Source organism: Lampris incognitus, chromosome 18 (genome assembly GCF_029633865.1).
Source record: "Lampris incognitus isolate fLamInc1 chromosome 18, fLamInc1.hap2, whole genome shotgun sequence".
Classification (NCBI taxonomy): domain Eukaryota; kingdom Metazoa; phylum Chordata; class Actinopteri; order Lampriformes; family Lampridae; genus Lampris; species Lampris incognitus.
This window is the reverse complement of record NC_079228.1, coordinates 39,208,899-39,234,694: the sequence shown is the minus strand read 5'-3', so window position 1 is coordinate 39,234,694 and position 25,796 is coordinate 39,208,899. Positions and strand designations below refer to the sequence as shown.

At 45.9% G+C, this 25,796-nt stretch overlaps 1 protein-coding gene across 1 annotated transcript in view; it reads left to right on the top strand.

Annotated features, from left to right (window-relative positions):
• slc2a3a (solute carrier family 2 member 3a) overlaps positions 1-22,855 on the top strand; it is a 30,147-nt gene extending 7,292 nt beyond the window's left edge. Inside the window, exons 3-11 of the mRNA XM_056298062.1 lie at positions 5,774-5,875; positions 6,153-6,313; positions 12,083-12,323; positions 13,738-13,900; positions 18,654-18,841; positions 19,403-19,507; positions 19,763-19,861; positions 22,102-22,305; positions 22,571-22,855. Coding sequence (XP_056154037.1) covers positions 5,774-5,875; positions 6,153-6,313; positions 12,083-12,323; positions 13,738-13,900; positions 18,654-18,841; positions 19,403-19,507; positions 19,763-19,861; positions 22,102-22,305; positions 22,571-22,855 — 1,548 coding nt within the window. The remainder of the gene's footprint in view (positions 1-5,773; positions 5,876-6,152; positions 6,314-12,082; positions 12,324-13,737; positions 13,901-18,653; positions 18,842-19,402; positions 19,508-19,762; positions 19,862-22,101; positions 22,306-22,570) is intronic.
• The last annotated feature ends 2,941 nt before the right edge of the window (positions 22,856-25,796 follow it).

Below are 25,796 nucleotides of genomic sequence, written 5' to 3'. Positions count from 1 at the left end.
TATTAATTTTATTTTTTAAAATTTTGAGATACTTTATTGAACCCTGTGGGGAAATGACGCGTATAGCCAGCAGGTAGATCAGATTGATAATCCCACGGCATGCCCCTCCCCCCCCCCAATGGTCACAGGATTAAACGTCGATTAGCCCGCTGCGTTCCTGTACAGCAGCTCGTATAACCAAATCAAACTGCACATTCCTGTTTGACCGAGGTGGGCCAAGGACACCGGACCCCCTGAGTCCGGGCCCGTCCAGAACAGAGTCTCGGGTGACCTGCAACAGCACACCCAGCCTGGTCAGCACCGTGTCGTCCTGCTCCGCAGTGTCCTGTGTTAGCGGCTTCAGCAGAAACCAGAAGACCGTGGCCTGGTTTGTGTAGTCTGACCTGAGCAGCACGGGCCTATGGAGCGACCTTTCACTCACCGACACCTTTTCACTGAAATATGAAGACATGCACAACATGTACACAAGGAGATATAGTATATACCATATACAACACATACCATATACAACACATACCATTATACAACAGATACCATATACAACACATACCATATACAACAGATACCATATATACCATATACCACATACAGCATATACAACACATACCATAAACAACACATACCATTATACAACACATACCATATACAACACATACCATATACAACATATACCACATACAACACATACCATATACAACACATACCATTATACAACATATACCATATGCAACATATACCATATACCACATACAACATATACCATATACAACATATACCATATACAACACATACCATTATACAACACATACCATTATACAACACATACCATATACAACACATACCATTATACAACACATACCATATACAACACATACCATATACAACACATACCATATACAACACATACAATTATACAACACATACCATATACAACACATACCATATACAACACATACCATATACAACACATACCATTATACAACACATACCATATACAACACATACCATATACAACACATACCATTATACAACACATACCATATACAACACATACCATATACAACATATACCATATACAACACATACCATATACAACACATACCATATACAACATATACCATGTGCAACACATACCATGTGCAACATATACCATATACAACACATACCATTATACAACACATACCATATACAACACATACCATATACAACATATACCATGTGCAACACATACCATGTGCAACATATACCATATACAACATATACCATATACAACATATACCATATGCAACACATACCATATACAACACATACCATATACACTATATACAAGGTAAGAGATGCTGTCACAACGCTACAGCCCAGATATCAGGAATACTTTATACCACAACGCACAATTAAAAGGTACAAATGTACACAAAAAGGACTAGTGAATCATACATTTGAGCTACACTGCTTTCCAAAGGACTCTCCAGAGACACGTCACACACCAGGCGACAAGACGGGTAGCAGCTGGGTCAAAGGTCACCCATCAATATCAACTGGGGCAATTACCATTAATCAATTACCCTGACAACAAGACGTGTGAAGGGAAAGAGACACACACCTCCATTTTTGGACTAGAATGCTGTTTCAGCCTTTCTTTCCTGCTGTCTTTCTACTGAAACAACACCAGTATAGAAAACAGGATTTATTTTTTTCCTATTTGTCTCTTTCTGAAGGCGCTCTTAGTTCAGCCGCTCACATTTTCCCCCCGGATACTGGTGACGTCATCACACTAATTTACATACAGCCAATCAGATCAAACTGTCAAAAATACAAAAACCCCGCCCACCCTTACCGCCAAACCTAGCTGGTACGTGTCACTGAAAGGTCAGCTGATGAATATTAATGAGGGCCAGGCCACGCCCCCAGGGTGCTGGAGATGACTGAGGACGGCTATGGGTTTTAAAACACAACATTTGTCGTTTGCCAATAAAAGCAGTGTTGCTAAATGTTCTGTAATACGGTGTATAAGCTTTGAGACCTGACAGGTGACATCTGATGACTGATTTCGGCGGGAAGTCTTTGCTCAAAGGAACATAAGCAGACTCCTTCGTGGCTTCATGCTAGTTTTCCAGCGCTGCAGTAATGGATGGCTGTGTTGCAGGGGTCCATGTGTGGCTTTCCGTTAAAACCAGGGAGTGCTTACTCCTGGACCTCCAAGGTTCCTGCTGGTCCAGTATGAGGTGGAGGCGTAGTCCGGATCCAGCTGTGGTCGTGATTTCTGCAGAACCGGAGGTTTAGAAGTCTAGAAAAGAAAAGGAAGTGCTGTTGTCTGATCACTAATGAGGTTTCCTCACAAGGGAGCAGTGAAGGAAGTCTGCATCTTGTATCTGCATCATGCTCCACCCTCCTAATGACTCCGACTCTCCTTTCATTTCGCGCTGATGTCATTTTGGAGCTGAGTCGATGGCATGATGGTGCCTGGCTCATTGAGCAGGGCAGGCGGGTGGTTGGAGTATTGAATGTCTTCTGTGCGTTCATGTACTTCACGTCTGTTTCTCAGAAATAAATGTTGTTACAACCACTTGATGACCACACGCTGACGCTAAGTGGAGACTGGGTGGAGACTGGATGGAGACTGGGTAGAGAGGGAGTAGAGATTGAGTGGAGACTGGGTAGGGACTGGGTGGAGACTGGGTAGAGAGGGAGTAGAGATTGAGTGGAGACTGGGCGGAGACTGGGTAGAGACTGGGTAGAGAGGGAGTAGAGATTGAGTGGAGACTGGGTAGAGACTGGGTGGAGACTGGATAGAGACTGGGTGGAGACTGGGTAGAGACTGGGTAGAGAGGGAGTAGAGATTGAGTGGAGACTGGGTAGAGACTGGGTGGAGACTGGGTAGAGACTGGGTGGAGACTGGACAGAGACTGGGTGAAGACTGGGTAGAGACTGGGTAGAGACTGGGTAGAGAGGGAGTAGAGATTGAGTGGAGACTGGGTAGAGACTGGGTAGAGACTGGGTAGAGAGGGAGTAGAGATTGAGTGGAGACTGGGTAGAGACTGGGTGGAGACTGGATAGAGACTGGGTGGAGACTGGGTAGAGACTGGGTAGAGACTGGATGGCGTGGGATTCTGGTTCAGTGGAGTTCAGTCCTGCATTGCCTTACAATGAATTGTTTTCCTTTGCTGGGTGGTGTTTCGGCAGGGGTCATGTGATGTACAGTGGTGGGTGTTGTTTTGGCAGGGGTCATGTGACGTACAGTGGTGGGTGGTGTTTTGGCAGGGGTCATGTGACGTACAGTGGTGGGTGGTATTTTGGCAGGGGTCATGTGATGTACAGTGGTGGGTGGTGTTTGGTAGGGGTCATGTGATGTACAGTGGTGGGTGGTGTTTGGCAGGGGTCATGTGATGTACAGTGGTGGGTGGTGTTTGGTAGGGGTCATGTGACCTACAGTGGTGGGTGGTGTTTGGTAGGGGTCATGTGATGTACAGTGGTGGGTGGTATTTTGGCAGGGGTCATGTGACGTACAGTGGTGGGTGGTGTTTGGCAGGGGTCATGTGATGTACAGTGGTGGGTGGTGTTTTGGCAGGGGTCATGTGACGTACAGTGGTGGGTGGTGTTTGGCAGGGGTCATGTGACGTACAGTGGTGGGTGGTGTTTGGCAGGGGTCATGTGACGTACAGTGGTGGGTGGTGTTTCGGCAGGGGTCATGTGATGTACAGTGGTGGGTGGTGTTCTGGCAGGGGTCATGTGATGTACAGTGGTGGGTGGTGTTTTGGCAGGGGTCATGTGACGTACAGTGGTGGGTGGTGTTTTGGCAGGGGTCATGTGACGTACAGTGGTGGGTGGTGTTTCGGCAGGGGTCATGTGACGTACAGTGGTGGGTGGTGTTTGGTAGGGGTCATGTGATGTACAGTGGTGGGTGGTGTTTGGCAGGGGTCATGTGACGTACAGTGGTGGGTGGTGTTTGGCAGGGGTCATGTGATGTACAGTGGTGGGTGGTGTTTGGTAGGGGTCATGTGACCTACAGTGGTGGGTGGTGTTTGGTAGGGGTCATGTGACGTACAGTGGTGGGTGGTGTTTTGGCAGGGGTCATGTGACGTACAGTGGTGGGTGGTGTTTCGGCAGGGGTCATGTGACGTACAGTGGTGGGTGGTGTTTGGTAGGGGTCATGTGATGTACAGTGGTGGGTGGTGTTTGGCAGGGGTCATGTGATGTACAGTGGTGGGTGATGTTTGGTAGGGGTCATGTGACCTACAGTGGTGGGTGGTGTTTGGTAGGGGTCATGTGACCTACAGTGGTGGGTGGTGTTTGGTAGGGGTCATGTGACCTACAGTGGTGGGTGGTGTTTGGTAGGGGTCATGTGACCTACAGTGGTGGGTGGTGTTTGGTAGGGGTCATGTGACCTACAGTGGTGGGTGGTGTTTGGTAGGGGTCATGTGACCTACAGTCCTGTTAGAGTGCAGGCAGTAAGTATTCCAGCGCTGCACACCACACGCTGTGTCAGCAACATGAGGAGTCCAGCCTGTTGTGTGTCTGTGGTTGGGTTGTGGTGACACATGTTGGGTTGTCTTGTTTGGACATGATGAGTGATGTGTATCTCCATGTATTACTGTCTGCTCAGGTCCAACATCTCATTATTCTCATTATGAACTTTAACAAAGTCTCAATGTCTCTGTCTGTCTCTCTCTCTCTTTCTCTCTCTGTGTCTCTCTCTCTGTCTCTCTCTCTCTTTCTCTCTCTGTGTCTTTCTCTCTTTCTCTCTCTGTGTGTCCCTGTCTGTCTCTCTCTCTCTCTTTCTCTCTCTGTGTCTTTCTCTCCGTCTCTCTCTCTGTCTCTCTTTCTCTCTGTCTGTCTCTCTTTCTCTCTGTCTGTCTGTCTCTCTGTGTCTCTCTCTCTCTGTCTGTCTGTCCCTCTTTCTCTCTTTCTCTCTGTCTGTCTCTCTTTCTCTCTGTCTATCTCTCTTTCTCTCTCTGTGTGTCTCTCTCTCTCTCTCTGTCTCTCTCTCTTTCTCTCTGTCTGTCTTTCTCTGTCTCTCTCTTTCTGTCTGTCTGTCTCTCTCTGTCTGTCTGTCTGTCTGTGTGTGTGTCTGTCTCTCTCTCTCTATGTCTCTGTCTGTCGCTCTCTCTTTTTCTCTATCTCTCTTTCTGTCTCTCTTTCTCTCTGTCTGTCTCTCTCTCTCTGTGTGCCTGTCTCTCTTTCTCTCTGTCTATCTCTCTTTCTCTCTCTCTGTCTCTCTTTCTCTCTGTCTGTCTCTCTCTCTCTGTGTGCCTGTCTCTCTTTCTCTCTGTCTATCTCTCTTTCTCTCTCTGTGTGTGTGTCTCTCTCTCTCTCTCTCTCTCTCTCTCTGTCTCTGTCTGTCGCTCTCTCTTTCTCTCTGTCTGTCTTTCTCTGTCTCTCTCTTTCTGTCTGTCTGTCTCTCTCTGTCTCTGTCTGTCTGTGTGTGTGTCTGTCTCTCTCTCTCTATGTCTCTGTCTGTCGCTCTCTCTTTTTCTCTGTCTGTCTTTCTCTCTGTCTCTCTCTTTCTGTCGGTCTGTCTGTCTCTCTCTCTCTATGTCTCTGTCTGTCGCTCTCTCTTTTTCTCTGTCTGTCTTTCTCTCTGTCTCTCTCTTTCTGTCGGTCTGTCTGTCTCTCTCTCTCTCTCTCTATGTCTCTGTCTGTCGCTCTCTCTTTTTCTCTGTCTGTCTTTCTCTCTGTCTCTCCCTGTTTCTGTCTGTCTCTCTCTGTCTCTGTTGGTCTGTCTCTCTCTGTCTGTGTGTCTGTGTGTGTGTGTGTCTGTGTGTGTGTGTTCCAGGATAAGCAGGTGACAGGCTACCTCCTGTTCTCCTTGTCCACGGCGGTGATCGGCTCGCTGCAGTTCGGTTACAACACGGGAGTGATCAACGCTCCTGAGGAGGTTGGTGTCCCAGTCACACATGTTGTGTGAAGAACGACACAACAACACAACAACACAACAGAATAACAGCATGACGGAGCCCGCCCCGAGACGGACCCCTGCCTACCTCATTCCATTACTCTTCGTTTAAATAAACAATGAAACTTCTTCTTCTTCTTCTTCCTTCTCCTCTTCTTCATCATCATCTTCTTCTTCTTCGTTTCATCCATTAATTCACCCAACCATCCGCCTGTTGGCTGGATGACACACCTGTCCTCTCATCCATCCGTCCGTCCAGAAACTGCGCTCTTTCTTCAACGACACCTGGATGGAGCGTTACGGCGAGCCCATCGACGCGGACGTGTGCACCGTCGTGTGGAGCTTCGCCGTGGCCATCTTCAGTGTGGGCGGGATGGTGGGCTCCTTTAGCGTCGGCGTCATGGCCAACCGGTTCGGACGGTAAGGCACGGGGCAGGCCTCGTCACGCCGGCACCATTTCACAACAGTTACTACCTTCTAATACCACCCACAGGTGTCATCGGCACCGCTGCAGGGGGATGGATGGCCTTACGGAGGCGCTGCCATCTCTCAACGTCTGGGAGCGCCTCCGTATGGTCATTATGCTAATGACCCCAAGGCTATGTTGTAATTTGAAACCAGCAAGCAGCGGCATGTGGCCAACCCGTGACCCAGACCCTCTAACAGCGATTAGCATGCTAGCTCCATTGTGCAGGTTTGTTTAGTTATCCTCGTCAGCGCTGGAGCAGTGATGTGCACTTTCATTTTGTCATAAGGAAAACAGGTTTTCATAGTTTAAACTCAATGATGCTAAGATTTTCACTGGGAGTAACGAAGAAGGACAGGATTAGGAATGATTATATTAGAGGGACCGCTCAGGTTGGACGGTTTGGAGACAAAACGAGAGAGGCAAGATGGAGATGGTTTGGACATGTGTGGAGGAGAGATGCTGGGTATACTGGGAGAAGGATGCTGAATATGGAGCTGCCAGGGAAGAGGGGAAGAGGAAGGCCAAAGAGGAGGTTTATGGAGGTGGTGAGGGAGGACATGCAGGTGGCTGGTGTGACAGAGGAAGATGCAGAGGACAGGAAGAGATGGAAATGGATGATCCGCTGTGGCGACCCCTAACGGGAGCAGCCGAAAGTAGTAGTAGTAGTAGATAGTTTAAACTCAATGTTGAGGACTTTGTTCTGTTACTGCCGGCAGCCATACCAGCATGGACCCTGGCTCTGCCAAACGACGGAAGCTAAGCAGGTAGGGGCTTGGCTAGTACTTGGATGGGAGACCTCCTGGGAAAATAAGTTGCTGCCGGAAGTGGTGTTGGTGGGCCAGTAGGGGGCAGTCTTCCCCCTGGTCCTAATAAAAAAAAATAATCCAAAAGCCCCAGTGCAGTGACGTGGACACTGTGCTGTAGGAGACGTTAAACCGGGGGTGTCAAACTCCAGGCCTCGAGGGCCGCAGTGTCTCCAGGTATTTGTTGCAACCATGCACTACACCACCTGATTAAACTAGTTCCTTTCCCTCCTTGATCCAGGAGGTGAGCTAATTAGTTAAATCAGGTGGTGTAGTGCACGGTTGCAACGAATACCTGCAGACACTGCGGCCCTCGAGGCCTGGAGTTTGACACCCCCTGCGTTAAACCGAGGTCCTGACTCACTGTGGTCGTTAAAGATGCCATGGTACACATTGGTGGTGGTTGGAGTGAGTTACCCCCTTCAATGGAAAGCACTTTGGGTGTCTAGAAAAGTGCTGTATAAATATTATTATTATTATTATTATTATTACTGTTCACCACCCATACAATCAGTAGATCAGTTAGTAGATCAGTGTCCAAACACACCAAAGCCTGATCGTGTTGATGGGCTCCTCTGTTGGAAACCATCAGGGTTCTTCGGCTCTTTATTTTTTTAGCAGGGGGCCTCGGAAGGGGCATGAGATGTTCCTTCAAGTTCAGTGTCTTTCGATCTGTTCTGTAAGTATTGACTCAAGACAGCAACTGTGGGGTTTCCTCCATCTTAGTTGGTGAGAGATATCTAGATGCTTTCCAGCGAAGCTCTTCTGGCTTCAGGAACACGTCTTGTGAATGCTCAGAAGCATCTTCCTCGTCACTCTTAACGGGGCAGATGCGGGTTTGATACCCGATGGCGGAGCAAATGTCCACGGTAACGGTGCATCCCTCAAGATTCATCGATGGCATATTTCAGTAATGTGCCAGGAATCTAACAACTAATCTGCAAACATCGAATGAAGACATTCTTAATTGCTTACTGTAAGCGTTGGTGTCTGGTAGGACCCGGCCAGGAAAAATGACAGGGTGCCTGGTGTGTTCCATCTTCATCATAGCAGCCAAGTGAGGAAGAAGAAGGCAGGCAGTGTTGAGTTTGAAGCAGATGTGAACGCAGGTTCAGCTGGGCTGATGTTTGTTTCAGCTGGCTAACCCTAACCCTAACCCTAACCCTAACCCCCTCACACCTCACCAACACCTCCACAGGACACACACTGTTAGATAAAAACGACACTTTTTCGTTGTCATCATTTGTTCTCATTACATTTAACTTATAAGAACACTTTTAACTTATAAGAGTTGAGACAGGACGTCCTCGCCATGCCGCCGTGATGTCTCTGTGTCTCCGAGTTCACTTCAGCGGAACCGTCTCAAGTCGTTGCTCCACGATGGAGCTTTAATGGAGTTTTTGGAGCGCGGCTTACTTGACCCCCGCGCTCAAACGTCCCCATGAGCTCTCCGTTCTTCTGTTTATACATTCCTTATTTCTGCTCGTCTCGGAGATTTGGCCTCGCTTGACTTCTCTCTCGCCCCTGTCCACCTCCAACCCAGCTCCCTTCTTTGGTTGCTGAGGTTAGGCTGGATCTGTTTGTGGTCGGCTGACAGAAATGTCTCGCATGAGGCCACAGCAACTGAAATGAACACGACTGACCTGACTTTACTGTATTTCCGCTGAGTAACCATGGGGACATTATATAAAGCGAATAATAATACATTTACAGTCTTAACAAATACACTATCTGTCAACAAACAGCAAGCAACACAATCCCTCTGCGGTTCTGTTATTGGCCTTGCAGCGTCCAGATGGGTCCGTGTTGACTGTTGACATCAACAACACCAGATGAAAAGGTCTATTTCCCCCCATCTGGATTCCCGTTGGTGCATGTAGGAGTCACCATCAGAGCCGTCACATGGGCTGTGCAGTCAAGTGTGCCGTCAAGTGTGCCGTCAAGTGTGCAGTCAAGTGTGCACAGGGCCTCGCACCTGGCCTGTAATCCTGCAGTTTATATATACTATATACATACTATATATATATATATAAACTTAGCACAAAAAGTAAGGAAATGTGTGTTTGGTAGATTATCTCTTTGTTGTAACGATGCTTCTTGGCAGTAAATCTTATATCGGGCAGCTGATGGTCAGCACCTGGGGTACCAGAAGCTCAAAACAAGAGTCAATAGCAGCAGCAAACTAAGCTGTTTGGCATTGGCAGAGAAGATTTGGCAAATTTTTCATGGGCACAACCCACATACTCAGCTCTGCTGCTCATCCCACAAATGCATGTTCCTTACACATGTGGCGCCATTTAAAAGGCAAATAAACAGGCTTTCCAACGGTATAAGATTTATTGCCAAGAAGCATTGTTACAACAAAGAAATAATCTACCAAACACAAATTTCCTTACTTTTTGTGCTAAGTAAGTGAAAACAAAGAACACAGATAAACCGTTTCTGCAGCTTTCTCATTTTTAGAGTTAAGATAGTTTTTAATGTGCTGTTTGGTTTCATTTTCAAAAACTACAAATAAAGGTTTAGAATGGTAAACTTTTGATTTATGAATACGATACTTTGCCAAAAATAATCAACAAATTTTGATTGATTGATTATATATAATTATTTATTACTAATATTATTGTAGAAACCAAACAGTACATGTTGCCAATAAAGAGAAAAGTCTGAGTCAGTGTTATCAGCAATGCACCGTGACACGTCAGCAGCACTCAAACCTCTGCAAACACTGGACAAACGTTTCTCTCATTTAATCAATAATCACGCCAAAGTTTCCAGAACATTTTGATTCTTCCCTTTTCGTGAGGGTAATCCCCAAATTAGTAACCTGTTCTTTAATTGGTATGTTAGAGATACAGGGTATGTTAAGTTCTGCAAGAGAAAAAAACTCAACACTTGTTCAAACTCAAAAGTCGAGATGCTGCAGAGAACGATGCTATTGAGCGTTCTGTAGAAATAAGGTGGTGTCATCAGCGAGTTGACTAATTATAATATCTCTGTCTGCAATGGCTATCCCTTTTAATGTGCTATTTTCAATATGATTGGTAAGAAGCTGTGTACAAAGCATGAATAAATATGGGGAGGCTGGACAACCCTGTTGGATGCCATGTTTAAATCCAACCTCAGGGATGTACCACTTTTCAGTCTGATGGGGCTATTACCATTGGTGTAAATCGTCTTAACGGCTTTACAGAAAAAGTCCCCAAATCCAAATGTTTACTGAAGGCCCTGACTAGAACCTCGGTACGCTACTGGTCAAACCTCAGGTAGCAGGAGCCAGTTCAGTCCCGTTAGCAAAGGCTCATCCACCGATGAAATATGCTGTCTTTCCTTGTTCGCATGCCTTCTCCACCAGTGGCCAGAGCCGCATCCTTCTCTCTCTGATGGACTGGGATAAGTCTTCAGCAAGGCACTGGTTTTTGTTATGGAGGAAAGTGGACATTTTTTTGCTGTTTTCCAAACTGCATCCCAGTAGATATGTGAGGAGAATTGGAGAATAATCCCTCGAGGCTTGGAATCATCTTTTTTCGGTTGGCCGAGGCAATGCCCTGTACCAGTGGCATCAGGGAACTTGGCCTTGTGCTCAGCGAGGACGGTCTGCAGATCTGTATCACCTCTCTGCGGACATTTTGGTCCTTAGATTCAGCTGCTCCGTAGTCGCAGATTCCATCTTTGTGAGTAGTTCTCAAGCTCAGCCATTCTATGGCCAAAAAGGATCAGGAAGACGGAAAAAAAACCCTTTTCTCTGCCCCTTTTGTGAAACAAAATAAGAAGCATAAACGTAGATGGCCTGCCAATGCAATGATTTTTTCTTACAAACATTTTCTAGAAAAATCATGCAAGACTATAACAAACTAGTGTCACAATACAGGGTAAGTGTAAAACAGCTACATCGAGACGTTACCCACCCAACTTGTATTGTTCAATTGTTTTTCTTCTTACATATTTTTTAAAATTGAATAGTATTTGAACATTTTATTTCCTCCGCGAGAGAAGTCCACACATGCACCCCTAACACAGAAATAGATGAATGCTTTCATGTGGTAATGACAATTGATTTTTTTAAAATTACAATTCCTTCCTAGAAGTGAATACGGATCAATCACTGAACTACATAGCCTGGAAAGAATCTAACCTTCACATGCTTCACACTGAGGTTCAATCAGTTTTAACAAAATAAGCTTCCTTTCTCAGTTAATCAATAAATTGATCAATTTCTAATGGTTTTTTTCCCCCCTACAAACCTCTCACATGCTCTCCTGTCTCCTCCATCCCCCATGTCTTCTGTCACCTCATACTGAGATCTTAAATACCCCCACATACTATATATTACAGCAGAATATCTTGAGTGTGTGTGTGTTGGTGTGCGTGTTTGTATGAGTGTGTGTGTGTATGTGTGCGTGTTTGTATGAGTTTGTGTGTGTGTGTGTGTGTGTGTGTGTGTGTGTGTTTGATTAATCACTTAGTTGGTTAGTCAATATGTCTCACCCTACCATCAATCTCCTCCTGTCAGGTGTTGCACAACATTCCAGTTAGTCAATAAATCAATATGTCATGAATTTCCTCCACCTCTTCTTCCTCATTCTCCCTCCTCTTCAGACGTAGCTCATTTATGGCTAAGGATCCGATGCTGGTCTTTTCCCCCTTTCCTTTATTTACTGCAGCCAAGGTCTCTTCTGTCCCATCGCTAGCTCATCCTGACCTTAGTCTGACGAAGACAAATTCCTAAAATGAGAAGGTTATTTTATTGTGTAATTCATGTAAACAGCTTCGTGCCAAGTGCCACCAGAGACCATTTTAACATTAATCTGTTTGGACTGATCCTCAATCTCCTGTTCTTACTCTTCTGTGATTGGTTGCCTGTTATCTAATGAACCAATCAAACTCTTTGATTCAGTCCTCTCTCTTTCTCCTTAGACGTCGCTCCATGTTCCTGGTGAACATCCTGGCTGTGATTGGTGGCCTCCTTATGGGCTTCTCCACAATCTGCTCCTCATATGAGATGGTGATCGCTGGGCGTCTGGTCATCGGTCTGTTCTGCGGCCTCTTCACCGGCCTGACGCCCATGTACGTGGGCGAGGTGTCTCCCACCCCGCTCCGTGGAGCCTTTGGCACCCTGCACCAGCTGGGTGTGGTGCTGGGCATCCTCATCGCACAGGTCAGTAAAAAACCCGAAACAAGAGTAATACTGTTACTACTACTACTACTACTACTACTACTAATACCTATGCTAATACTAATGTTACACCAGCTGGGTGTGGTAGTGGTGGTGGTCATCCTTACTGTACAGGGTGGTAAGGATCTATAAAAAGACCTGGATCAAGAGTCATGCTGTTACTAGCACCACTAGTACTGCTTTAGTGTTCTCGTAAGGGCGTGAGAAGCGCAGACTAAACACGAAGCTAAACTCTACTCAAGATGAAGAAAAGAGTCGTCGTAGTAGTTGAAGAAACGTCTACTGGTAACTCCGTCACAATGACGTGGAGTGAAAACTGCAGGATAATAAAAATACAGAAAAGCAAACGAAGTCTTGTGTTGTTTTTTTACCAACTCCGAACTGTACTGAATTAGCCTAGCAAAGGCATGAGCTAGCGTGCACATACTTGTAAATACAACGTTTTATAATCTTAACTTATTGTTACATTCTTCATCAAATAACCCTTAATATACGAGCTTTAACATGTAAATGATGAAATACAACAACTTACGACACTGACTCATCCGTCCTTGAGTGTAGATGCGAATGGATCCACATGCTGAACAATAAGTGTAGCTTTCCCTGCATTTCCGGCATCTCTGACTAACAGGAAGTGAAGCACCGACTAACAGGAAGTGGCCTGTTTGAACTAACTTTATCGAACATTTTAAACAAACAATGCAATTCAATACGAAGGCATAGTAAATCATTACAAAAATACAACTTATGTCTTGTAGACATCACATCTGCTACTACTATTGATAATAACAATAATAATACGTATGCTAATATTAATGTTGATATCAACACTGCTGGAAGCACGGCGGTGCAGTGGTTAGTATGGTCACCTCCCAGCAAGAAGGTCTTGGGTTCGAACCCCGGGGTAGTCCAACCTTGGGGGTCATCCCGGGTCGTCCTCTGTATGGAGTTTGCATGTTCTCCCCGTGTCTACGTGGGTTTCCTCCGGGTGCTCCGGTTTCCTCCCACAGTCCAAAGACATGTAGGCCAGGTGAATCGGCCGTACTAAATTGTCCCTAGGTCTGAATGTGTCAGCCCTGAAATGGCCTGGCGGCCTGTCCAGGGGTCTCCCCGCCTGCTGCCCAATGACTGCTGGGATAGGCTCCAGCATCCCGTGACCTCGATTGGGATAAGCAGCTTGGGTGGATTAATTCTGCTGCTGTTCTGTTACTCGTCAGCAAGAGTTTGTGTCTCTATGACAGCAGCCAGAACCAGTGTGCTCGTCTTCCATTGTAAACTACAAAAGCCAGTTGTTAAATGTGTGACGCAGCGTTTTCCCAGTCGATTAGGACTTGAAAAGACTTGCTAATGTGCTTCTGGCTTTAGTGTCACCCTCTTCTCTTGACTCTTTATTCAGATCTTTGGTCTGGAGTATCTGCTGGGCTCAGAAAAGCTGTGGCCCCTGCTGCTGTCTCTGACTGTGGCCCCCGCTGTGCTGCAGTGCATCCTGCTGCCCTTCTGCCCCGAGAGCCCCCGCTTCCTGCTCATCAACCTCAACCAGGAAGAGCAGGCACGCAAAGGTAGTGCTGCTACTACTGACACTGAAACTAGAACTGCTACTCACACTCCTGATACAACTACTGTAACTACTACTGCCACCACGTACTGCTACCAGTCCTAGCACTGCTACTGCTGCTAGCACGGCTACCGCTATTCTCCATAACTCTGACTCTGCAGTAGTTACCATCAGTACAACTGATACTGCTAGTAATAGTACTACTACTACTACTACTATTACTTGATGCTTCTGCTACAGTTAGCACTACTACTGTCACTAATCCTAGCATGACTACTACTGCTATAACTACAACGACTACTGCAACTTCTACATCTACTACCACTATGCCCGTTAGCTTGATTCTAATATTGTCACCACCAGTAGTAGTAGTACTGCTACTTCTAGTATTGCTTGATGTGACTTCTCTTACTGCTCTTTGTGGTGAAAAAGGTGTACTACAGCTCGTACTTATATTACATTCACGACAACTACTATTATTAATACTACTAGTGTTATAATGATGACTACTAGTACCAGTGCTAGTACCACGAATACTGCTACTACAATTGCCATATGCCAAGAAAAAGGAAAAGAAGAAGAGTGTGGAAGAAAAACAATGACAGGGAGAGAAAGAAAGAGAAGTGGCGGTGAGTATGAGGGAAGAAGAGCCCTTGAAGCTTCCAGAAGGTTTTGGCGTTTATTCTCCTTCACACACACACACACACACACACACACACACACACACACACACACACACACGCCACATTGAAAACACACATTTTACATGTTTACAATGTTGATAATGCAAACTGTCTCTACAAATCATCAAATGATGCCAAAGATATATAAATATATATATATATATATAAAACCCTTTAGATTTACACATTTTAAACTGAAACAGCAAAATTCATGTACAAAAAAATATTTTATAGTTCACACGAAGCTTTTTAAAAAACTTTATCGGTTAATAACTGGCATGACACGATATGGTTTCAATTACGCTCCAGACATTCAAAGCGAGTTGACAACTTCCATGATAGAAATACATATACATGAATATAATACATATAATACATATATGTATAATTCATGTATAAGTACATATTCATTCATTCTCCAAACCGCTTATCCTGCTCTCAGGGTATCGGGGATGCTGGAGCCTATCCCAGCAGTCATTGGGCGGCAGGCGGGGAGACACCCTGGACAGGCCGCTAGGCCAACACACACACACACACCTAGGGACAATTTAGTATGGCCCAATCCACCTGACCTACATGTCTTTGGACTGTGGGGGGAAACCCACGCAGACACGGGGACAACATGCACAGAGGATGACCCGGGACAACCCCAAAGATTGGGCTACCCCGGGGCTCGAACCCAGGACCTTCTTGTTGTGAGGCGACCGTGCTAACCGCTGCGCCACCGTGCCACCCGGGACTCGATATGAGATGGAAATAAAAAGAAAGTCAGACAGTTGCCACTGATGCTAGAAGCTTTTAGACTGACAGTACTGTGCAGAATAAGACACCTGTCATGGCGGCTCCCAGCACAACACGTGAAGCCCCCGGAGGTCTGAAGGACACGGAGGCGACACGGTGTCAAAGAAGGATCACTGAAGCAAAACATACTATTGCAAGGCCCACATGAACATAGGCACTACTGGATCAGTCAGAATATCTACAGGCGGCAGGAGTGTGGAAAACATGTCCCAACAAGGAGATGTGACCAAGTACACCAGTTCGAAATCCAGTGGTACGGAACTAACACAAAGCCAGACAGCTGCTAACGATGCTAAAAGCCTTCTCACAGCCCATCCTCTGCTGAACAATAAAGAAAAGGTCTAGTCTTCACCAAAGCCATCAGCACCAGAGAGGACGAGTGTTGCGTGGACCTGACCACACCTCTCACTGTTTCAGTTGATCCAGTTCCTCCATCTGATGGCTCCAAAGGGGCCACGTATGGCTTCGGAGAGCAAGTTGTGCAAAAAAGATTATGAAACAGTATGAATACATACGGCTTGTCCAGGGTGTCTCCGGTTATTTTCTTGTCCGGTGCGGGGTTCGATACGAGGTGTACTGCACCACAAGGCGACGTCACTAACCGCTCGGCTAAAGGGTCAGACCCGTTAGCTAGGGGGCTAACGGCTCTTATTAGCAGTTTACACTACCATTAGCTATTAAGCTAGTTAACACAGTCGAAATTACTGTCAAATGTAAACAACGAACATACCTCGTAGGCTGCCTATGACACCAGAGGGGCTAGCAGGTCTTCTTTTGCTTGTGAACTATCTTATTCTTTCTTCTTTTCAATTCGATCATGAAATAATAAATCTCTTAATATTTATTTGCGCTCGAAATACGACCTCGTTTTTCACGCTTCTCTCTGTGTGTTTACATTAATCAATCCCCCCGGTAACACGTGTCATGAAGATTAGTTCCGCCCCGGTGAAAGCCCGCTAAATGTGAGGGGAGGTAGGAACCAACAACCAACGCTGTGCTCAACTGATGCGGAGCAGTTACACATAAAGAGGAAACACCACCGGAAGTTCAGAATGTAAACACACCGAGCGTGGTCGCTGCTGTCGCGCGAATTCGCGTTACTTCTATTGTAAACTACTAATAAGACACGTTAGCCCCTAGCTAGCTAACGGGTCTGACCCTTTAGCCGAGCGGTTAGTGATGTCGCCTCGTGGTGCAGTACACCCCGTATCGAATCCCGCACCAGGCAAGAAAATAACCGGTTACCATTGGTGGCAGCGGCGGGATCCGGAAGTGTGCAGATCCTCAGAAGTCTCTTCGGAGCCGGGAAGAACAAATCGCGAGGGCGCGCTTCCGGAGAGGGTGACGACTGTAAACCACTAATAAGACACGTTAGCCCCTAGCTAACGGGTCTGCTGACCCTTTAGCCGAGCGGTTAGTGACGTCGCCTTGCAACACTACATCACAATACGTAGGTGTCAGAGGACACGTTTTTGCGAGAGCGAAATACGTGTATACGGACACGTATTAGTTGCCACTGGGGCCGCAATCCCGTCTTCTGGCCACTGGGGGGCGCAATCCTGTCTTCTAGGTCTAGGCAGGGCTGTATCGGTCGGGATTCGCCACAGTTTCTCCAGCACACAAGGTAACGTTACATCTAATACATATTTAAGTAAAATGTTAATTTAGACATCCTTTTTATAGAACTGGCTGTTGCCCCATAGCGAGATTTGCGCGCCATTTTCCCGGATTACAAACTCCTCATTACCAGACTCCGATTGCTTTTCGGTAAATCGCATGCAAAATTGTGGGGACTAATTCATTGAGATTGCATTGACACTTCGTTTATTTAGCTCACATTTATTCAATTTAAATATAGTATCCACTCGCATATAACGTTAATATGAGTCAAAAAATAATTTGAAGATAGCCAATTTAGCTACGACTCACATATTAAGAACATTCGCATCGCTCCGCCATCTTTGTTCAATATTTTTGACATTCTATTGCGTCATGACCATGGTCACGACAGACCTATTAGGCTACAGGGCGCCCCTAGCGGCATCTGTGAGATACGTGTCAATGAACGCGTGTAAGTGACTCGCAGAAGCGTGTCCATAGACACGTAAAGAGGAGGCGACCGGTCTCACAGATGCCGCTAGGGGCGCCCTGTAGCCTACTAGGTGTGACAGACCTAGTAGGCTACAGGGCGCCCCTAGCGGCATCTGTGAGATACGTGTCAGTGAACACGTATAAGTGACTTGCAGAAGCTTGTCCATAGACACGTAAAGAGGAGGCGACCGGTCTCACAGATGTCATGACAGACCTAGTAGGCTACAGGGCGCCCCTAGCGGTTGCCAACTTGACTGCTGCAACTGGAAGTCATTAAAGGAGCAGGAAGGCTCATTTTCCTGGCTCTTGAAAGGGAGTTTGGCTGCCTGGTTTAATCTATTGTAGCGAATTCGGGGGACGACGCAACCACAGGAAGTGCCGCGGCCGGGAAGCGAACCCGCGTCGCCCGCACCGCAGGAGACATCGCTAACCGCTACAGTGTTTCTCAACCGGGGGTCCGCGGACCCCTAGTGGTCCGTGGTGTAATTGCAAGGGGTCCGTGAAAATGAAATATCTTTAAAAAAAAAAGATCCTATGACATTTATAGAAATAGGATTATTTTACTCAAATGTGACTGAGACCTTTATCTACCTAAACTATAAAGGGTAACAGGACTTGTTTCTCTAATTACATCTGTTTCACAAGTGTAATTTGTTGTATTTTAATAAGAGATCTCGCTCCCGTTTGCATTGTTAAAAGTTACTGCATAAGAATCCTGTTTTGTTAACTATATCTAAGTTACAACTGAAAGCTCTTATTTTTGCCCCAAAGAGTGAATAAATGCTATAATGCCATTTAAAATGCAGTTTCTACTGTTTCTATCCAATTTCCACCCCCCTCCCCCAAGATCAGGTGGAGGGGTCCTCAGGGTAGATCAAAAATACGCAGGGGGTCCAGGACCCCAGAAAGGTGGAGAACCACTGTAGTAGGCTAAAGGGTCTGACCCGCCAGCCAGCGGCCAGCGTGTCTCCTGATCCATGCACGTTGCAGTATGTTAGCGCTTAGGAAGCACAACTGGCAGAGAGAGCAGTACCCTTCGTGTCCTCATGACCCGGATGAATGAGAACGTTCACACACACTTCCTGTCCCGAGTCTTTGGTTTGGCAGATCCGCTACACAGCCTCATTTCGTACGTCTCCCTCCCTCGTCCCCTTTCCTTTCCCCCCCTTTCTCCACACCCAGCCCTGGTGCGTCTGCGGGGCAGCGAGGACGTGAGTAAAGACATGCAGGAGATGAAGGAGGAGAGCGCCAAAATGGCGGAGGAGAAGAGGGTCACCATCCCTGAGCTGTTCCGCTCCGCCACCTACCGCCAGCCGCTCCTCATCGCCGTCATGCTGCAGCTCTCTCAGCAGCTGTCTGGGATCAATGCTGTGAGCACGCATGCGCACACGCACACGGTGTCTCAACTAATGAGTGATGTCAAGAATAGATTTATTATAAACATATAAGAACTGCATATTTCAATATTCCTGTGAAGCTGGTACGCAGAACCACATGACTTAGTTCTCAATATCCGCTGTTATGTTTTCGCTTCAAAGCCTTCAGACGGTATGGCCTGTAGTGGCAGCCAAGATCATTCCTCATGGCTAATTAATATTTTGAACATATGGATGATGGCTTATGGCATGAGACACTCACTGGATTACTTTGCCCCTTATTTGTTGAGCATTTCCCCGCCGCTGAGTGTTTCTTGTAGCAAGTTAATGTGAATATATATGTGTACTTTGGTTGAGCCTGCTGGCGTTTGTTTTACATTATGCATCATCATATGTATAATGGTTATTGCTCTGATTACATGTTGATGATGGCTTCCCTTATTCTCACTAGTGTCACTGGCCGTGAAATGTAGCCTTCACTCATATCCTCTCTCTCTCTCTCTCTCTCTCTCTCTCTCTCTCTCTCTCTCTCTCTCTCTCTCGCTCATCCTTCAGGTCTTCTACTATTCTACTGGTATTTTTAAATCAGCTGGTGTCAAGCAGCCCATTTACCCCACCATTGGAGCTGGACTTGTCAACACCGTCTTTACTATTGTATCTGTGAGTATTGTGTGTGTGTGTGTGTGTGTGTGTGTGTGTGTGTGTGTGTGTGTTTAATGCATTTAATGCATGTGCAAGTCAGTTTGGATGAAAAGGCCATTGTGTGTGCAAACACACACGTGTTTCTGTGTGTGCATCTACATGAATGTCTGTCTGCGTGTGTGTGTGTGTGTGTGTGTGTGTGTGTCTTTATGTCATTTCTAAACAATGCCAATCTCTTGTCACTCCTCCCACCCCCCCACCCCCTTCCTTCAGCTCTTCCTGGTGGAGAAGGCGGGCCGTAGGACTCTACACCTGCTGGGACTGGTTGGGATGGCTTTCAGTGCTGTGCTGATGACCATCTCCCTTCTGTTGGTGAGCAGGACCTGTCATTAAAGCTGACGACAGTATGAAGACGTGGAAATAGGCAAACACTTTGCCTAAGGGCGAAACATGGTATAGGCATTGGGGGGGGGGTCCAAATGAGAGCCCACCACCAGAATATTTTTAAGTGCATTTCCCCCAATTCTATATTTATACATGAAAACTGGCACATACTCCTGAGGACTTGTATTTTGATAATGTAACCGGTTATTTTGTTGCCCGGTGCGGGATTCGATACCAGGTGTACCGCACCACAAGGCGGCATCACTAACCGCTCGGCTAAAGGGTCAGACCCGTCAGCTAGGGGGCTAACGCGTCTTATTAGCAGTTTACATTATTTTACCAGAATAACAATGGCCGACCTCGATGATCATTTTAATTCGACACAAGCTCTGCTTGTATTGCTATGTGTATTTGCTTTAATGCTGTCGTGTTGAGCTAGCTACACAGCGAGCGGTAGAGCTCATCCGGGTCATGGCTTCCGCACCGGAAATGGGAGGATTCCAAAGCGTGGTGACGACGGTTCACACGAGCGTCCGCCCGTTGCCACGCTAACGCCGGAACTCCCGCGCAACGGAAGTGTTACGTCACCAAAATGGCCGCCTAGGCAGCGCTCATTACAAAGCGTAATAATAATCACAATAATAATAAAACGGTGTACAATGTGCCGTAGTGACGGTTAGCTGTTGCCTTACCTGCTAAGCTAACGCTACCTATGTAGGCGTCTATCTAGTGGAGCACTGTCTTGAGAAAAAACGTCGTGCGTCCGGCTGCCGGGGTCCTGCTTTCTCCGGTTTTTAGGTAGTAATGTTACTTCCTCCATTTGCCCCCCTCATTGAATGACCACATGATACACTTGTCGGTTTACCAGCACAGCACAGACGTGGGGTGGGTTAACGTTAGTGGATCTGATTCTGAGCTTTAGCCAACATTAGCTAATGTTAGCCAACATTAGCTAACGTTAGCTAATGTTAGCCAACGTTAGCCAATCTTAGCCAACGTTAGCCAATGTTAGCCAACGTTGGCTAACGTTACCTAACATTAGCTAACAGCTAAAACTACATGCTAAATCAGACAACCGAGTTGTGTGAGCTAGATCACCGCAACCAAGTATACAATTGGGGGGGGGGGGTCACACCTTCTTCTTAACAAACGGAAATAAATTGAAAATAGGAAATACTGAAACGGATCTGTTGACAGCGTTCATAAAAGGAGGACATATCTAACATTTTCTAATGTATATCGGGGGGACAGGTCGGTATTTTCTTGGTATTTTGGGGGACACAACCCCCCCCCCACAAAGAATGTGTGGTTATGCTCAAGACTTGGCCTTTAATATTGTTATTGTCATGAATGTTGTGTTTCGCTTCATTTTGACCCGCTGTCCTAGCGCAAAGAAATCTTAACTAAATCATGAATTTGTGAAATTATTCAGTCAGTTCGTAATGTGCAATAGCTCTTACGCTCACAGCCTTCCCAACCTTCCCAACCTTCAGCGCAATGAAGAAAAAAGTTTGTCAATGAAATGATTTATGAACTGATGCTCTCTCTCTGTCTGACTGTCTGTCTGTCTTGCTCTCTCTGTCTCTGACTCTGTCTGGCTCTCTCTCTCTGACTGTCTGTCTGTCTCTGACTGTCTGTCTGTCTCTGACTCTGTCTGGCTCTCTCTCTCTGACTGTCTGTCTCTCTTGCTCTCTCTGTCTCTGACTCTGTCTGGCTCTCTCTCTATGACTGTCTGTCTGTCTCTGACTCTGTCTGGCTCTCTCTCTGACTGTCTGTCTGTCTCTGACTCTGTCTGGCTCTCTCTCTCTCTGACCGTCTGTCTCTCTTGCTCTCTCTGTCTCTGACTCTGACTGTCTCTCTCTCTCTGACCGTCTGTCTCTCTTGCTCTCTCTGTCTCTGACTCTGACTGTATCTCTCTCTCTCTGACTGTCTGTCTGTCTCTGACTCTGTCTGGCTCTCTCTCTTTGACTGTCTGTCTCTCTTGCTCTCTCTGTCTCTGACTCTGTCTGGCTCTCTCTCTCTGACTGTCTGTCTCTTGCTCTCTCTGTCTCTGACTCTGACTGTCTCTCTTGCTCTCTCTGTCTCTGACTCTGACTGTCTCTCTCTCTATGACTGTCTGTCTGTCTCTGACTCTGTCTGGCTGTCTCTCTCTGACTGTCTCTGACTCTGTCTGGCTCTCTCTCTCTGACTGTCTCTGACTGTCTGTCCCTCTCTGTCTCCCTGAGCAGAAGGAGAATTCGGTCATGAGCTACGTGGCCATTTGTGCGGTGATGATGTTTGTGGCGATGTTTGAGATTGGCCCTGGTCCGATCCCCTGGTTCATTGTGGCAGAGCTGTTCTCTCAGGGGCCCCGGCCGGCGGCCATGGCCGTGGCCGGCTGTTCCAACTGGACGGCCAACTTCCTGGTTGGAATCAGCTTCCCCAAACTAGAGGTGAAGGAGCTGAAATCACGCCGGTTTGGTTTTGGTTCAGTTTGCTTGTCTTGTCTTTCCTTTTGTCCAAATCGTCTCTCTGTTTCATGCATGGTATTCTCCTCTTCTTCTTTAGCTTCCTTTCAGCTCGTCTTGTGTTTTTGTTTTTTATTCTTGTTTTGTGTCTCTTCTCATTTGGTGTCATTCTGGATCTCAAATTTCTACAGCTTACAACTCTCCCTCTTTTTCCTCCTCCTTGTATCTCTCCTCTTCTCTCCCCCTCCAGAAACTGTGCGGCCCCTGGGTCTTCCTCATCTTCACTGGCTTCCTGCTCATCTTCATAATCTTCACCTTCTTCAAAGTGCCAGAGACCAGGGGCAAGACGTTCGACGAGATCGCCCGCTGCTTCAGCGGGGACCCGCCTCCCATCTCTCATTTCTCTGTGGAGGCCCCTCCTGCCGCCGCCGGACCCAGTGCCGCGACGACGGCCCCGGCCTCACCGGTGAAGGAGAAGGTCCCGCTGTTCGAGGCCCACACGACAGCCCCACCTCCGCAGCAGGAGAGTCTGTAGGTCGGCTAACCGCCGCCAGTTTAGATCAGTTCGGGAAAAAAAGAGAGTTTATAATTCAAGGGAGGGCCACAGAGATATCAGAAACCATGCGTCCATATTCTGGGAGGTTGTTTCACGCTAAGGGGAAACAGCAAAACGGACAGAAACTTCAAATAGAAATAGAGGTGTGTAGCTATAGAAACGCAGGCGATGGCATCTGAACCGCCATGTTTTCTGTTTCTGCAACGAGTCCATCTCAGCTTTCGCAGCCCCCCCGACCCCCCCCCCGCCCAAAAAAATCCTGCTTTGGAGTGTCTGTATTTTTTATTTTTCATTCTCTGTGACTTTTTTTCCCCACACACATCCTTCTTTTAAAAATCTCCTTTCTGTTAACGTGTTTAAGGTGAAAGAGGAAAGGGTCCGTGTTTAGTTTAACAGGCTAAAGTTTAAACAGGTTAAAAATCTTTTAAAAAAAATGTTGAAATTGACACACTTTTCTTTTTAAAGTGCAAAGTTGTGTGAAGGTTTACACAACAACTAAAACACTGAATTTGACTAAATGTGGAGAATGCACTTTTTTTATAATCAGCCACGAATTTCAGGGGGTGGGTTTCGTTCCAGTCTACTCGTACATGGTAGTGGATGTTGCGGTGCAGTGTACCTTCGCAGCTCTTAGCAGCTTACTCCAGAAGAGATTTACGACATTTATTTGTATAGATTGTATGTACTCCCATTACCCTTTTCAGAAGTGTTCTCAAATCATGGGTTGAAAAAGGGATATTTTTTGATAATCTTCGTTCCTGCCTTCAGCAGCTTTTGAGCCCAAATTAAAATCCTGTAGAGCTCTTTAGTATTGCCAAAGTATTGAAACATGAACATATAAAGCTAAACCCTCACAGGCTCTTTTTATTTTAAAGTGATGGGTTATCGATGGCGGCCATCAGACAAATCTTTGCAGCAGATGGGAAAAAAAACAACCTGTAGATAAAGGAGTTAATTCTGCTACTCTGGTTAAACGTGTACACCAGGGTGAATGTGCAGCAGGTTGTCAGCTGTGAGCGGCCAGTCCACCCATAGGACCACTTAGACAGCTTTAATATGATAATGCTTCACATCAAGCCATGATGCTGAAGTGAGGATCGGTATGGTGGAATAGCATCCACATTACTGTACTTATGTGCACATCAGAGAGAGAGAGAGAGAGTAGAGGGAGAGAGTAGAAGGAGAGCGATAGAGAGAGGGGGAGATAGAAGGGGAAGAGAGAGAAAGAGTAGAGTGAGAGAGTAGACAGAGGGGGAGAGAGAGGAGAGAGATTGGGGAGAGAGAGTAGAGAGAGATGGGGGAGACAGGGAGGTGAGCGAGAGAGCTAGAGAGAGGGGGAGAGAGTAGAGAGGTGGGGGAGAGAGTAGAGGGAGAAGGAGAGAACGAGGGGAGAGCGAGCTAGAGAGAGGGGGAAAAAGAGAGGAGAGAGAGCATCACTTTAGATGCTGGTTATTTTTTCTATTTACAGACACTTTACATCACAGCCACTATAGTCACGTTCATGGAGCACTCTTAGCGCTTTTACACCACTTTAGCGAAACTCTGACAAATAGTTCCTCGGCATATTAACAAGTACAGTAGCGTATATAACCAGTCTAGAAGACATTAGGCTAGCTCTATGATCGCTGTTCAAAACCTGAGCGACAACTGACGGTTAGCCACATGGGCGGTGTGGTCTAGTTTAAATAAGGATCTGATCAAACTGACGTGTGTTTTAATGGTGGACTGACAAACAAACAAACCCTTCTTACATTTTGTTTCTTAGTCCACATTTTCCAAAGAAATTAACATGAAAGTGACTCCAGTGATAAAGTACAGACAGGATTTGGAAAAGAAACAAAAAAGTGGCGCTCGTTCTCAAAAAGCATTTGTCATGTAACGGAAGTTGGTTGGGGGTCATTTTAAAGGCTATAACGTTTTCAGACACCAAGTCATCCAAACTTTGCCACCACTGAATCATCAATTTCAGGTAATTGAAAAAGGATCTTTTTCACATTTAATCCAAAGTGGTCATATAGACATATTATAATATATAGTTATATAATATGTAGCTATATATTATAATATAGAATACTAAAATGTACTGAATGTATGTCCCAAATGTTCTGGAATGCCAACCATGATGTGTAGTTGTGACCAAATTGAATTTTCGTCAGTGTGATTTTAAAAAGCCCTTCATTTTGAAAATACCTTAAAAAAATGCCCATTTTCGGTCTCTCTCTACTTTGTGACAATTTGTCTGGAAAAGAAACTACATGAACTGTAAACCGTCACTGATTTGTTGTGGTGTGTGTGAAGTTCGATGTACGTCACAAATTATATTTCATATATTTGGTCAGAAGTTGCTTAAATCTGTATATTCTCAAGTAAACTTCACTGCGTTGCACTTTGACAAAATAGCTATTTATTTATTTATGTATTGAGCATTTATATTTTTGGTCACCTTAACCTGTTGTTTAATTTGTGCTTGAGTCAACTCATGGAAATGAAATGGCATTGAAAACAAGTTAAATGGTATGCTGGTGTATTTTTCCACTTGTTCCAAGGAACGTTAGATTCGAAGACTTGACTGCACTAAATTAGATGACTTTTTCATTAAAATAGATTCATATATTGGAGTATTTGGACTGAATAGTATCCAGATCATGGCTTTGTTGTGTACTTTGTGGGTTTTAACCATGTCTTGTGTTGCACCAGGGAAGATGACAAGTACTTTGCTTTTTCGTGGTGTTCAGTATTGCGTCCAATCTCTCCAGAGAAGCCTTGAGTTTGTCCTCACTTTGCATCCAAAACTGTCAACTTTTAACACAGGTACTAAATCTGAAATTTATTCAACCTGGGTCCAATGCTACGGAGCCCGAGAGTGGCCAAATTCGGCAAGAAACAAAACGACGTAGTAATTTGAGCGTGCATTTTATAG